Source organism: Leptinotarsa decemlineata, unplaced genomic scaffold (assembly GCF_025532065.1).
Source record: "Leptinotarsa decemlineata unplaced genomic scaffold, Ldec_3_MD MMD2_tig00000199_RagTag_RagTag, whole genome shotgun sequence".
Lineage (NCBI taxonomy): Eukaryota > Metazoa > Arthropoda > Insecta > Coleoptera > Chrysomelidae > Leptinotarsa > Leptinotarsa decemlineata.
The window spans coordinates 9,483,006-9,499,091 of record NW_027412544.1 but is presented as its reverse complement, the minus strand read 5'-3'; the positions used below and the strand labels follow the sequence as shown (position 1 = coordinate 9,499,091).

Sequence of the window (16,086 nt, the reverse complement as noted above, 5' to 3'; positions counted from 1 at the left end):
ACCATCCGAAAAAGTATAATCATTTTCAGATCGCCACATAAGAGTACGGACTGAAAGTTATGTGTTGCAATGGATAAAACCTCAGAGAGACGAGTAAAGAATGTGTTCCTACGTTTCTCATCATTGATGGGAGGCCGATAAATGTTAATTATGCAATATTTATTATGAAAAGCAACTGTTCAATTACCATTCCAAGAGATAAATCATTGATCGCCATGAGTGGTCTACTTAGAGATATAATTTCATTCTTGCAGAAAATCGCAACATTGGATATTTATACTAAAAACACTGAAAACATCATGACTGTTTGAAGCAGGATTATTTTGGCACTGTCACTGCACTTTCTGAGTTGATACGAATTGAGTCTGCAAGTTTTTTGGAAAGATGAAACGTGATACCGCACACTCTTCAGGCCATATTTCCGGGTTATAGATTTCCTTTACAAGTGACAATGGAAAATAAATTTTGAAAGATGCTGTTGATGGGTCTTTTTTTTCCAATTTTTCACAATGGAAATCAATGTGAGGGGCAGTTACCTTTAGGAAGTCTCTTAATGATTCAGCAGTTTCTTCAGAGGATAGTCTGTACACATGGAGAAAACCTAGTCGAGGTACTGTTTTGATACTGCCTGATTCGTTTTTACCAATGATAACGTTTTGTTTATGTTTTCTGTAGTGGGTCGTTGAGCTTCTCGACGTATGGGAGGACTGGAGAGGCTTTCTTTCTGAATATGTATTATTTTTGATGGGATGTACAGGTTTCTTCAAAGCATCAGAAATTAATTATCAAATCATTAATTGTTTCCAGGTCATAAATTCGTTTCTCCAAATGTAGATTCAGGTTCGTTAATAACTCTAACTCACGGTTTTTGGCTTTATTTTGAAAAATGCACTCTTGTCGATTACACTCTATATTTGGGATTAACTTCGTACATGAATCGTGAAACACATTTTCGTCAATATTTTCACCTTCACAGTACTTAACGATGTAATTTTTCACAATATCATTATTCACGTTACTGGTGGGCACTATTTTATTCACGAATAAGTTGAGAATTTCACTCTTTGTCAGTTTATTTACCTCTGCACAAATATCTTTTCAATAAAACGATCTTCTAACGGCAACCCTTGGTTCAACAAAAATTGCGAGCAAGTTGTCGACTTCAAAAATCTCGTCAACCGGCAGTGGCGCAAAAATCCCAGTGCCGAAAACTGAACTAGGATTGTTAATGCTCGCAACAGTTGCAAACTGAAGATAAATGAAAGCAAAGAACTTCACAATCACAGATTTAAGGATAAACTGCTTACCAATCTCAACGGGTCTAGATCCTTCTGGTCGGTAGCTGAAACTGTTAATCAGAACTTTTCAAAACCTATAATTCCAACACAAGCGGATGGTTCAATTGCAACAACAGCCATAGAAAAAGCAAATCTACTAGCTGAAAAATTTGCGTCCCACTCCACCTTCGGCTTTTTGGGAAAGGCACCACCCACTATTCTCACACTAGAATCCACAATGCCGGAAATTACTTTTCGGCAGCGTCTAGTCAGGCGAATTTTGAAACAGCTCAATATCAATAAGGCGTCTGGCCCTGATGAATTGCCCGTCATAATACTTTCAAAGTGTGCAAATGAACTCGCACCAGTATTTTGCAGACTTTTCAACCTGTCTAAATATAAAGGGGTTTTTCCTACTTGTTGGAAGATTGCTCGCTCTCAGCCTATTCCCAAAAAAAGCAAGAAAAATCTTCCAAATAACTATAGACCAGTCGCTTTGCTATCAGTGATATCAACAATCATGCAGAGAGTCGTAAACCAACGTATCCTCAAATATTTGGAAGGCTTCAACATCTTGAGCGATCATCAATATGGCTTTCGGAAACAAAGATCAGCAGGCGACATTTTATCGTATGTCATCTATATTTAGAATAACGCAATCGAGAAACATGGAGAATCAAGAGCTGTTGCGCTCGATATTTCTAAGGCCTTTGACTGTGTGTGGCATGAGGGTTTGCCGGCGGCCAAACTTCGATGCTATAGATGCGATGCGATTCAAATCCAATTTGAATCGCTACCTTCGCACAGGCACCGCTCTGAGAGCGCCTTAAGGATTTTCCTGTTGTGCTTGTATTTTGTCAAAAAAAAACATAGTAGCATCCGTAGTTGGACTGGTACTCGATCCTACTTCACAATGTCATTCATCAAATCATCATCTCAAATCAAATCATTCATCTCAATGAAAAGGTATACATGTAGTTTTGAAAACAGGTTGAAAACTAGGAAATTTTTCATGAAAATAAATTCAACAGAGGTAGGAAATTAACTTCTTGTTGTTCGTTCAACAGAAAATTTTATTGTATCGTTTATCAATTTTCAGGGATTCCAGCAAATTTAATGTTTGTCCTTTATTTTCTGTATATAGTGCGTCGTAGTTTATGTCGTAGTTTTTTCCAACAGATGATATGCATAGGTTGAATTGGTTTTCTTCAATTCGAAACTTCTTTTGTGTTCGGCGTTTCTGGATTTGAAATTTCTAGATATTCTTCCAATATAAATTTTTGGACACGAACCAACATTTTAGCCTGTAGAAACCTGATTTGTTGTCGACTTTGGATTCGATGTTTTTTATATGTCTGTCTAAGGTGTTATCAATCTTGTATTGTATACCATGTTGATGTTCTGTTTGGTTAATAGTCTAGTCATTTTTTTTCTGATGTCCATTCTGTATATGCCACTGTTTTTAAAGTGTAAGTATTGTTTTTGATGTGACAGTACACTCCTTTAACGGATTGTTTGAATAGTTTAATGTCGATGATCACATCCTAGAATTTGATAAAAGTATCCTGGTTTCCCGATAAATACACGTTAAATCCGTCAATAAGAACCTATGCAGATTTCATTATTGATAACTGTAATACACGAATGTATTAGAAATTGCTGATCCATTATCCGTCAAAATAAACGTTGATTTATGTTGGAAAATCAAATATTGTTGCAAAACAATGAATTTCCGCTCTACTATCATCATTAAATGAATGGCAGTTTGGCTTCCATGAAATATATTACATCAATTGTGCATATGCAATTTGATGAACCTTATTATTAGTTTCAATGCGATCATTGTTGCATCAAAAATATGATATAAACCGTAATGAAATCCGGCACTGACCACAGAATAAAACGTTATTGAAGTCCAGTAGAAAATTTCGAATAATAAATATTACACTGAATTTTCATCTGTGTAGGTGTAGGTACACGTGTTTCTGAACATAAGAGAAATTGTCGACTCAGACAAATCAGTTGTAGCCGAACAAGTTATCAACAAAGAAGGCACGCACATTATCTCATTCTAAGATACAGTCATACTCGGTGAAACTCAAAAATTAAAGGCAATTGAAATTCAAAAACACAGGGATAATTTCAATAGACAATAAGAGGCAACGGACATCAATAAAGTCTGGCTACCTGTTCTTAAAGGTACACAAACAAGGTTAGGTAATCCATTTAGGTGAAACCAGGCCACGTCAATTACAAGCATCATAGTGAATGCGTTTGGAATAACGGGAGCACTAACTTGGGCACTGCTAGTACTACCACATCGCCTTTGATAATGTTTAACGCAGTAATAGACGAAACGTCAGGCATAAAAACTTGCAGACCACTGGCAAAAAACCCGGAAAATAGATTTCGCACAGTTATCTACGGCCATGAAAGTTTACACTCCTTAAATTCTAATCATTTTCAAAAACTACTACAAACTCTGGGCTAAGAAATTAACAATGATTAAATAAACTGTAGCCTAACCACCCCAGTACTGATATGAAATGAAAAACCATTCAGCTTGATATCTCACACCGAGTTTTTCAGTTCAAGTAATTTGTAATTGATTCAACAATAATGGAGTTTACACAGATTCATGTAATTGAATTGTTTCATACCTTTAGAAAGCAGCGATTCGTCAATCAACATTATTTCTTTTTTCGAGGCTTCAGGGGACCAGCTAGGTTCAGTTGCTGATTCCATTCGATCAACATCAGCAAACACTTTTCTATGCATCACTGTTTCGGCTGATCTTGAGATGGCTGAAAATAGAAGGAAAATAATGAAAAATTGAGGTGGTCGTATTAGCAATTTCAACAATCAAGGGTCTTCATAATTTCAAAATTTTGCCAGATTTAGATTTTTACAACAAAATATATATTCATTCCGATCAATTATAGTTTATAACCAGGAATTGTAGGAAAAAACTCATACAGCTATATCCATTGAATGCTATAATTACAAGTCTTCTATATTCTTGTTTTTCTCGGATTGATGACTGAGTCATCACCTAGGCATCCCCCTAAGACGATTGTGTATACTAACAATCGAAACGTCGTGAACTAACTTGGCTTGAAATCTCCTAACTTTTTCATTTTTTTATTTTTATTTTCATTTTCATTTCGTATTTCTTTATTTTTAATTTTTGTTCAATTGTTTTATTTTTACTTGCATTTTATTTCACTATTATTTCATTTCAGTTTTTTTGCTTGATATAATTGTTATTTACAGCTATTTATTTTTATTTCTTCTTTTTTTCCAGTTGTTTCAGGGATTTCAAATCATTTCATATATTAGACAATGGAAGTCCAAACTAGTGAAAATCAATTTCCCGGTTAACACTTTCATCGATGTATTTTTTTATGTTTAAAATTTCAGCGAATAAGTCAAACCAATTACATATGAGTTCCTATAATGAAGCTTACGACTTGAGTGTGAACCTCAGAGAAAACTTTCATTCTTGAACTGTTTCATTCTACTCGATTTCATCAATTGCATTGAAAGTCTTCAGATTTTAAGTGAGCGATTGTTCTTTCACATTTGAAAATATTTGTTTTGTTACTTCATTAAAATATTCAAGTTCTCGGTAGCACTGAAATCAACGTGTGTGGGAATATTTCATTGAAATTATGAGTATTTTTCTATCTATCTATAATTCATCGTGGATCCACTACATATGCCATACCTTCGGCTGAGAAAAAGATTTTTTAATTATTTTTTGGGAAAGAAAGTTTTTGGCTTTCTACTACTCCATCTGATACAAAAAAATGGATGAGAGAATCTTCCAAAGAAAGGAAGGATTAATCAATTTGAAAATAAGTAACTCTATACATGGATGTGTAGATCATGCAAAGAAGTAACTTTCAGACACAAACTGAAAGAAAGTCCTCCTGAAACAGCTACTTTCATATAAACATTGAATTACACGAAAGAAAAAATTCTTTCGAAACAAATACTTCTACATGAACACTGAATTATACAGAAGATACTTTTCTCTATTCAGTTTGTATATCGAACATTCGTGGAGGAATAAGAATCAGATATCATTCACATGAGTTCTACTTTGAATGAATGGTAATAAATTGTACTCACATGGAACACTGTCATCCTCACTGGTATACATCGATGTTTCGCCTTCAGACACTTGCCCTAAGGCTCTTCAGTACCAAATTGGATAACATTATAGAAAATACACACAATTCATTCATGAATTACGATTTTTAATGCCACGGAATAAGCTTGATCTGCTTATGTCATCGATGACATCGTAATGACATTCATTCACCTATTTGATTTAACCCCAGCCATGAGGAATCTTATTTGATTTGAAAGGGTTATATTTTTAGGAGTGATTAATTTTTTGGGAAAGAAAGTTTTTGGCTTTCTACTACTCCATCTGATACAAAAAAATGGATGAGACATTCCGTGACATTCAAAATCGTAATTCATGAATGAAGTGTGTGTATTTTCTATAATGTTATCCAATTTGGTACTGAAGAGCCTTAGGGCAAGTGTCTTAAGGCGAAACACGTGTATACCAGTTAGGGTGACAGTGTTCCATGTGAGTACAATTTATTACCATTCATTCAAAGTAGAACTCATGTGAATGATATCTGATTCTTATTCCTCCACGAATGTTCGATATACAAACTGAATAGAGAAAAGTATCTTCTGTATAATTCAGTGTTCATATAGAAGTATTTGTTTCGAAAGAATTTTTTCTTTCGTGTAATTCAATGTTTATATGAAAGCTGTTTCAGGAGGACTTTCTTTCAGTTTGTGTCTGAAAGTTACTTCTTTGCATGATCTACACATCCATGTATAGAGTTACTTATTTTCAAATTGATTAATCCTTCCTTTCTTTGGAAGATTCTCTCATCCATTTTTTTGTATCAGATGGAGTAGTAGAAAGCCAAAAACTTTCTTTCCCAACAAATTAATCACTCCTAAAAATATAACCCTTTCAAATTTTTTAATTAGTAACTGCCCAATCTCGTGGATAAAGACCCAAACGGGAACAGCCACCGTATTAACCAATACTCTAACAGAAATCAAAATCGGTCTGATCACTGTCGACGAAAAATATAGACATATTGGAAAAATAAATATTTCGAAGCAAAATTCAAAACATTAAATTGTCCCAAAGTTCCAACATAGTAGAATCTGGTAAATTCCCGCGGGAAAAAAAATCTTCACAAACTTGGATATTGAACTATATTCGACAGTAAATGTTATGCCATTTATATTTTTACTGAAATATTCATGAAAATGTGTATATTTTTGTCCTATAAATGGAAAACATACTGTTGTAAATCATGCCCGAAAGAAAATAACGCCGGCCGCCGCTGGTAGCCATAAACCAGGCGTACCACTCGAGTAGCAGGGAGAATAATTCTACCGACTTCGAAATTACGATTACGATAATTAAAGGCTAGCCACTTGGATATCGACACAGTGAAGTGAGCGTTACAGTGCGGTACGCGAAGTGATCTAGTAAGGCGATAGACATTCAAATAATAGTTGAAGTATAGTTGATGTGTTCATTGTATTTAAAGTGAAATAAAGTTAAGTTTGATTATTCAGTGTAGCCAATTATTGGTCAATCCACAGGGAAAAACGTAACATGACCAATGTTTCAATTTTCTCCCTAATTTCTGTGCTAAGAAGGCAACTTGCAAATTTTCATTTATATTGGCATGAAAAGTAGAAATATATAATCGTATTAACTTTCACTGATATACATTGTAATGTCTAAAGACAGAACTCTCAATGACATTTGATACTAAAAGAAATCAAATTATTCAATTTCGTTTGTTGAAAGTGCGATTTTTCGAAAGACTGAATAATGAACTACCAAGCACTTGTTATTTCGAAAAAATTGCCTCTCTAACAACGGAAGTTTTTATATTTCAAGGAACATTACCAGTGTAATGTTGACATCATTGGTTCAATTTCAGCAAAACTTTTCCAAGGAACAAACCGGTTGGGGGGACTAAGGAAAGTGAAATTATATGTGTTTATCTGTTGTGTTACCTTGTTCGTTTTTCTTGAAGTGGTCTTCTAATGGAGCACTTCTGCATCCGAAGAGAAGGGATTTCCTATTCTGTTTCGATTTATCTCTCCTTTTTCTTCCAGTTGATCCGGGGTCGTACATTTCAGGAGCTGGGGGGGCAAAAGCTCTCTGAACCACTCTGATTCCCATGCGTACAGTCGAACGTCTATGGAGTTTCTCATCTACTTTATCTGTGAACAAATTCCAAACATGAACTCGAAATATTCCTAAAAATTTTGAAAAGCGAGATATTGCTATCGTAAAATAGGTAATTTGAAGGGTGTGCGCTTAAATGATATGTTCCAAACAGACTGCAATATTTGTAATATTTTTCTGCAGACATATTTTTGTTTTATTTATTATGAACAATAGATATAGATACAATTAAATTTTGTTACAAATGTATTATATACATTAATTACATTATTATTATAATTATTATTTTCTTCACTGATACATTCGGGAGTGCGAGCCAGTATTATCAACCAATGACCACTCCCCACACCGTGGGGTAAGTGATCATTGGTTACGAGAATCATGTGCCCTGAGCAAGCGCAGTGAGCCAAGAATTACAGCATCTGCATCTGTGCGGCGAAGATTTCTGCCTTAGTGCGGCAAGCCAGTATGATTTTAAGATTCGAGAGTAGAGAGGACATCATGCCACCAAGGACTCCAATAATCAGAACAACCATCTTGACAGAGTGATCTGGATAGAGTCTGCGGAGTTCGAAGAGAAAATCTGTTATTTTATTTGTTTTTCCTCCTCTTTTCTAACGAAGTTTGTCTCGCCAGGAGCTGAAAACTCCATGACAAATATCGTTTTGCTCTGGTGGTCGAGAAGGACTACATCAGGCTTATTAGCTTGTATGAGCCTGAGGGTGGGGAACGAATAGTTCCAAGAAATTCAGCACTTCTCATTCCCCACAACGGATTCAATATCCCCCGGAGCGTAGGGCAACACCGGTGTCTCGTCAATACCGTAAGAGTGCCGTAGATGGTAATATAGCATTCTTAGGGCCGCGTTATGTCGATGGATATAGGCCGAGACCTTATATGCTGGACATGCTGATCGCAAGTGCATTAGGGTCTCGGGCGCCTCCTCGACAGTTCCGATGACCAGATCTATCGAAGTTTGTGCTGATACTTGCCGCGGAGAGAGTTTTTCACTGCTGTTACTTCTTGTAAGTGGCGTTGTTCCACCCCGAGGTAAGTATACGTCTCTCCGGTATCCAGATGGTGTAGGATGCTTCCATCTACGAGCTGCACATCCTCTCCGTAGTCCCCGCATCGTCCTCTTCTGAGATGGATCATTGCACATTTGTCTATCCCGAATTTCATACCAATAGCATGCGAGCACTCTTCCACCACCCTCAAGGACTGATGTAGATCCTTCTCTCCAGAGGCATAAAGTTAAAGATCATCCATATAAAACAGATGGGTGACCGTTATACCCTCGAGTATTTCTGAGCGCAACGGATAATGCCAATAGTGAGATGCAGAAGAGAAGGGAACTGAGGGAATCACCCTGAAACACACCCCTTCTGAAAATGACCCACCCTGTTTGGACTCTTGCTTGACCAGATGTTATGGTGAAGCGAGTTCGCCAAAGTGGTATCAGTTGTTCAATGCATCTCACTATGTTGTCGGGTACCGCAAGGCATCTGAGCAAATGCAAGATGAGCTCATGCGAAATTGTATTGAATGCCTTACGGTAATCGATCCAGGCCATAGAGAGGTCACGCTCATATTATATCGAGTCTTGCGTTACACATCTATCGATGAGCAGGTTCTCTTTACATCCAGCGACTCCTCTCTTTGACCCTCTCTGCTCATATATCCGTTTGAACACTCGGTCAATTGCGGTGAGTATTCGTGTGTAAAGATGCTTGTAAACAACTTATAGCACGAATTCAAGCATGTTATCGGTTTGTAATTCTTAGGAATCGACAAATCTCCGCTTTTGGGGATAAGAACGGTCCGCCCCTCGACAAACCAATCTGGAATCGGCTGCTCTCCGTCCAGGTGGGTATTTGGTAGTTTTTTCCACCAATGAGTGTTCAGCGCATCTGGGCCTGGAGCAGCAAAGTTCTTGGAACCAACAAGGGCCCTTCTAACGTCATCCGGGGTTATCGGGTTGCGCAGTTCCTTGAGCTCAGGCTGTCGAAGCTCTCTGTTGAAAGCTTCGAACTGCGCTAAGGCTGGAGTGTCTAAGTTGAGTGGCTGCGGGTGTTCATAGATATCCTTCCAAAAGGATTCCACTTGATTAGCGGTCGGCAGATTATCCACAACACGTGGAGGCTCTTGGTAGTTGCGCGAGAAGGTTTCTCGCGGAACCTAGGGTTTTCTGCTATACTTCTCGCTCGCCTCACTATTGAGTTCTTAGCAGCCACTAGCATTCGTATCCTATCAAGGCAGTGCTATTTGGTGGTCAGCAGCACACCTTGACTTGAAGTGTGATGGATACGTCGTAGATTGGCGGCTATTCGCCGCACTGCGGGCGTGAAAGGCCTATTGGCCGCCCTGTAATCCATCACACATTGGATACGAGACGCGTGTTGTCTTGCCGACGTGATCTTATCCTCCATCTTGTGTATACGCCGATCAATTTTCCGAACCGCAAGGCCGGGATTTCGTCCTTCCGATTCGGAAAGCGATTGGACGACGTTATACATGGCGGTGTTGATTTGCCAGATGTCAGCTTCTTCTGTTAAAATACTATGAACCTCCGCATCCAAACAAGCCAGTTCTTGTGGCTTCAGGGGCCTAATCCTGTGGAGCGCCCTGCGTGTTCTGATTGACTCCATTGGTGGCATAATGCGAGTCTCCTCTCCAGCCGTGCATGCTCTGTGCTTCACACCACAGAGCATGCAATCTCGCCATGTACCCTCTTCGCGCGGGCTCACTACTCTCGTAGCAATGCATAAGGCTATCTCTCAGCTCATGCGTCCACTCAAAGCGTCCGTTGTCGTTGTCAGGGTTGTCATCGGTAGGCAAATCATCGGCAAATCACCACCTTGCCTCTGACCCCTCCGAGCGGGTCAATTATTGGGAACCAAGTGTTGGGTCCACCGGGTGGTTAGCCCTGTGGTTATTATCATTATCATTATTTATGAACATTAATATGAAAAGTACAATTAGAACAACCGCTGATAATAATACCTTGCGATGTTGACGAGCTTTGTCATATATTTGAACTATCTGAGTTGACAATTTCATGGGCATTAATATTCAATTCTTAAAGTAAAGTGGACGATGCTGTCACGTTGGAGCTAGCTGTTGGGATTATTCTTTTTTCAGCAATAGCATTTTATAAGAAATAGATTGATCGATGTAACCCTCAGCTATGTTGTAGACTTCCATTCTCCATGCTTTCCAATATCAGTTATATTTGCTCCTGATTCTGCCAGCAAAGAAGCAAAAGACCTTCTGTAACAGTGACCTGTATATTCCTTTGGTTCCGGGAGGTTTAGAAAGTCAGCAATGGTAGACGGCATTTTCTTAAACGTGTTTATACCAACTGGGTTGGCACTGCATTTATATTTTTTCAGAAAAAAACATTGATGATTGATAACAGAATTGCATAATGCTACGTATTCATTAAAATAGTCAATGTTTTTCCAACCATGCAAAAAGAACGACCTATTTTCGTTTTTGTATCGGGAATTTGAACAATCAATGATTTATCCATTAATTTAATGTCTTCTATTGATAAATGGCACAGCTCTTCACGCCGGCAGGTTCCATATATTCAGAAAATAGTAGCAACTATTTTCATCAAATATTTTTCATCTGGCGCCTCATTCATAAACCTCCGGACTTATTCATATGTAAGAGTTTTTGATTTTTTGGGCCTATAACCTTCATTTTTCTGCTTTAAGAATGCTATTACCTTGAAATATTTGTTTGTATTAACACCATTTTTAACGAGCGCACCCGACTTTATCATTGAAAACTTTTTCCACAAAGTTGACGAGTTCCATATTTTTGATTTCACTTCTAGAAGACAGTTTCGCTGAAATTTCTTTCGACGTTTTGAAGTCTACACCAGCTAAGAAAAATAGAATATGCGATGTCATGCTGCTGAGCCGATTTTTTTATAACAATTCAATTGAAGCTTTTTTTGCAGCCTCTTCAATATCGTCAGGAACACAATTCCTCACTATTGTTCTTCATTATGCAAAACATTAAACACTAACAAGAACTTTCAATGTGACTTTCAATAAAACATGTTGGCTGTAAACAGTACTGTTTGTTGGTAACCATGTGATTCGGCGTCACCTGACACGGCCACTTCACAGCAAATGCGATAACATGAAAGTAGTTAACTAACAAGAGATGTCAAAATGTGTTTTTATAGAAATATCAAATTTAATAATATTATTATGAAAATAGGTCAGTTGTACGAAAAACTTTGGATTATATTTGTGTTAAAAGTAAGTTTAATTTTGTTCGTGAAATTGCTCAACTCGCTACTCTCATTTCGCAAACTTTTTCACTCGCAAAATAAAACCTTACTTCTAATACTCATATCATAAATAGCTTTTACGCCTTGAAAAGTACGTACAAGATGTGATGGAAATTTTGAGTAGAGTCGACAACCTCATGTTCCCTCAGGATAAATGTGCGTAAACAATGTATTGGAATATATTGCCACACACATGTCATTTAACTCACGTCACCACTCCTCACTCATACATTTACGTCACACACTACCTTGCTATGTGAACAATCGATGGACATTTTTGAAAAATGAACCCCCTATTGTGCCGTGATACTACGACTTGTCTACTACGATACAAACGCTAAACCAACACCACAGACCTTCATATCAGACAGATGCGAAAAATTCTTGTGTTTTCGATAATGGGGAAAGTATGTACTTGAAATACATCTATTGAAAAAACTTTTCTCACACCATAAGAGAAGAAACTGTCCCTTGAGGCGTGTTTAGCTAACTAAATTAGCATCATCAGGCGATGCAAGTTAGCATCATCTTCCAATGATGCTATTTTGGTTGGGAAAACACGCGTTGAGAGAGTATTTTCATTCTGATTTTGGAAAAAGTGTTCAATTGATTAGTTTTTAAGCCCTACGTGTTTATTTGTTTATTTTCTAATACTATTATACAAATGAAATTTATCAAATTAAAAAATACTCATTTCTTTTAGCTCACAGAAAATGGTCTCGAAAAACATTTGTTGAATATTTGAAACGGAAATAATGTATACATAAAATCACAAAATGAATATCTTTCAGGTGATGATCATAAACACAAAATACATAAGATGATTTATAAGAACTGATGTCTTCCATATGGCCTTAAAATATCGTTATTTTGTATTAATAAAAACTTTGAATGTTGTAATGATACGGAAATGAAATATTCTGTTCTAATATTTTAAATACATCACAGAAATGTATATTTTTCATCGACTGAACAGCTCTAAAAATACCATATTATATTTGATATAGTTATAATGAGTAGTTATGAGTCAATTGTTTCAATCTTGAAAAAATTGTATGCATGACATCTCGAAACTAACGTCTTTCAGATGGCGGTCATGATATACATAATATATATGTTTCATAATGAATTCTTGTAATGAAGAAAAAATAAATTAAACTCTCTATGTTTTTCACCACTTTTATTTGTAACTAACGTTACAGTTTCGTCCTATACGGACATTTTCAAATTTGTTGTATGTTTGAAAATATCCGTATAGGACGAAACTGCAGTAACTGTAACGTTAGTTACAAATGAAAGAGGTAAAAACATAGATTTCCTACCAGGTAGTAACAGCTACATCCATCAATTTAACGAATTCTTATATTCCTGAAATTATGTCTTCAGGATCGACTGAAAATAACCTATTATTGGATCACTAAATAACTTCCTTCAACAAATATTCATTTATTTCCAGTTTGTTGTAATTTCGTGATGGTAAAAAATATCTGATATCATATTAGATACTTACATATTTTTAAAAAATAAAAAACATTGCAACAACCAAATTCCGAAACAACAACCAACACAAAACAATATGAAACAAAGGAAAAAACAGGACACAAAAAAGCTACTTTTCGAGCCCTGAGGAAGAATTTAATTAAATTCAAAACTTCGGTAAGAAAACAATTGTTTTTGTAAGAAAAAATTGATCCTGTTACCCAACCAACCTCTTTTCAGAAAAATTATTGGATCACTAAACTAGTTAACTGGTTAAAAACTATTTTGATATATCGGCATATCCAAAATTAGCACTGTTCTCAAACACCAGAACTGCAACACTCTTCTCAACGAGTGTTTCTCCAACCAAGTGAGCGTCTTCCGGAGATGAAATAAACTGTTCACTTCATCTACAGTTTGTTGATGTTTTGGATTGATTCTACGTTAGAGGTTCCCGTTGAACATTCACTATCTGCAGATGTTTCACCAAAACCATGATATGATCAATATTTTGCAAATACAATGTTAAACGAGAAGTTAAGTTTCTATTTGCACGATATCATCAAAAATGAATATGCTGAGCAATTTCGCTGAGAAATTTGAATATACATAAAAATTGTCACTCGGCAATATGTTCATTAATTTTTAAAAATACAGCGATGAGACGGTACAAATAAAAGTGAAAATTTGATTTGACCTGTCCGAGAAGCACAGATAAGATTTGTTTGTTTGTGTGTGTGTGAAAATGGTGAAGGCTAAAATCCATCGATCAATAATTATAGGTACTGGTTTGTGAAAACCGATAATAAAATATTTTTTCAAGTTGAACATTTCATTGATGTGTTCAAAATATTAGAATGAAAAAAATTGCTCGCAGTCATGAAATCTCATAATTTACTGAATAATGGCTTCACGTAAATGTTTGAACATAAAATAAACTTCAATATGTATATCGATTGAGGTATCAATCAACAATGATTGTCCTAATTGCATCAATCGAAGTTTATCGAAACGCATACATGTTGTCAGATGTCAACTTGAGTGGAAAGTTTGCTAGCCACTCAGTGCCCTAATGTATATTGATTGCTGTTCAAATAACAAACGGAAAGGATATTATGTTTATATGCATGATTCAAATTATATTCATGAAGCAGCTCAAAACTATTTCAACGGATCCCTTTGCCCTCCTTTTGAATAACAAGGCCCAAGAGGCCTTTCGATTTTTTATAAGGGTTCTTACAATATTTATTATTAAAATAACTTAAATGAAATGAATAAAAATACTTTTGTCTAAATACCACTGGTAAATTTCATTTATACGACCGGTCGGATAAATAAAATTTACCAGTACTACAAGTTCTTGCAATGATTTGATCACACTGTCCGTGTATAATGAATAATTTCATAAGAATAATCAATATTTGCATTCATTTTTGGCGATTTTTTTTAATTACTTATAAAAGTCACCAAACTGTCATAAGCTTGATATTTCCTCGGCTACCTAGAAATCAAATTCTTTAAAAATTATTTTTTGTACAACTGTTATTGAAAATCTCTTTGATAGAAACACTTCAATCAGAACACCTACCAAAAAATCATATAGAAAAGTTCACACATGCAGTTCGTGCTATTGGTAATATTAAATCCCTGTGAAGTTACTGACGATGACGAAGTAGTATTCAGTCCAACTGTAGAAAGTCCTTCATGACTAACCAATAATCCTCCTTAAAATAACGTGAGTTGGCGTATGTAGTTGTAACATATGCCTTGTAATCCAAAGATCTTGTGTTCAAATCCCATGGACCCTATAATTTTTTTTATTATCAGCAGTAACTTTATACAAAAAAATTTGTATGATACATTATTTGTCAAAAGTGATTTTATTTTGCTCGTGAGTTTGCTCCACTTGCTGACGCTCGTGTTGCAATAATCACTACTCACAAAATAAAATGCCACTTTCAACACTAGGTAAAACGTGAATAACTATTTTTCCACAAAAACGGCTTCATTAAGAAAACTTGACGATATAGGTATAGGGACATGCATATCATCTTGAAGCATTTTTCACCATCTTTCAATTTATCGAGTAATATACAAGGGGTTTCATTTGAAAAAATGAACTTTCGACTACTTTTATGCCCAATGGAAATAATAGTAATTTCAGCACGCCCTGTATGATATGAAGTCGATTTTTTGGTGTTATTTGAATATTTCGAGTTCGTCCAAGCTGTCATCAAAATATCAACTTTCCATGAATTGAGAGTACTGATGTACTTAATTTCAATTAAGGCTATGTTTTGGACCATATTTAGCACAATTTATTCTTTATCTCGAAAACAGATAGAGATAGGTATGTGACATTATTAACAAAAAATTATTAAAATACTAGAGCGAATCCAAAAATGTATTGATATACATTTTTGTTTGTTTCATTTAAAAATATATAATTGCTAGGACTTTTTGATAGAAGTGGCAACGCCGCAATGCTGAAAATATTTTAGATCGATATAACAGGTAAGGAAATGTGAGAGGTGAAATTTTCAGAAAAATCATGCTTTTGCGTTTTCCAGAAACGTCTAACCTACCATCGACCGTGAGTCACGTTGTATTTTGAAACACACTTTGAAGCTGATGCTATGAAACGTTTGTGTCACGGGTCATTCAGGCTTATGTTAATTTCACCACAATACATTGTAATAACAAAATCAATGCCTTCATTCAAAAATCTATTCGCACTTCGTTCTTCAACCATGAAAGTTTCAGCTGCTGCA

At 35.9% G+C, this 16,086-nt stretch overlaps 2 protein-coding genes across 3 annotated transcripts in view; one reads left to right on the top strand and one right to left on the bottom strand.

Annotated features, from left to right (window-relative positions):
- Positions 1-16,086, bottom strand: part of LOC111518159 (arrestin homolog) — a 472,237-nt gene that overhangs the window by 57,274 nt on the left and 398,877 nt on the right. For both annotated transcript variants that reach the window (XM_074172905.1, XM_074172906.1), the window contains 2 exons: positions 7,353-7,562; positions 3,938-4,081 (listed from right to left, as the gene is read on the bottom strand). In XM_074172905.1, the coding sequence (XP_074029006.1) occupies positions 3,938-4,081; positions 7,353-7,562 (354 nt within the window). The remainder of the gene's footprint in view (positions 1-3,937; positions 4,082-7,352; positions 7,563-16,086) is intronic.
- Positions 1-16,086, top strand: part of LOC111516748 (14 kDa phosphohistidine phosphatase) — a 188,490-nt gene that overhangs the window by 75,953 nt on the left and 96,451 nt on the right. The gene's annotated exons all lie outside the window — the stretch shown is intronic.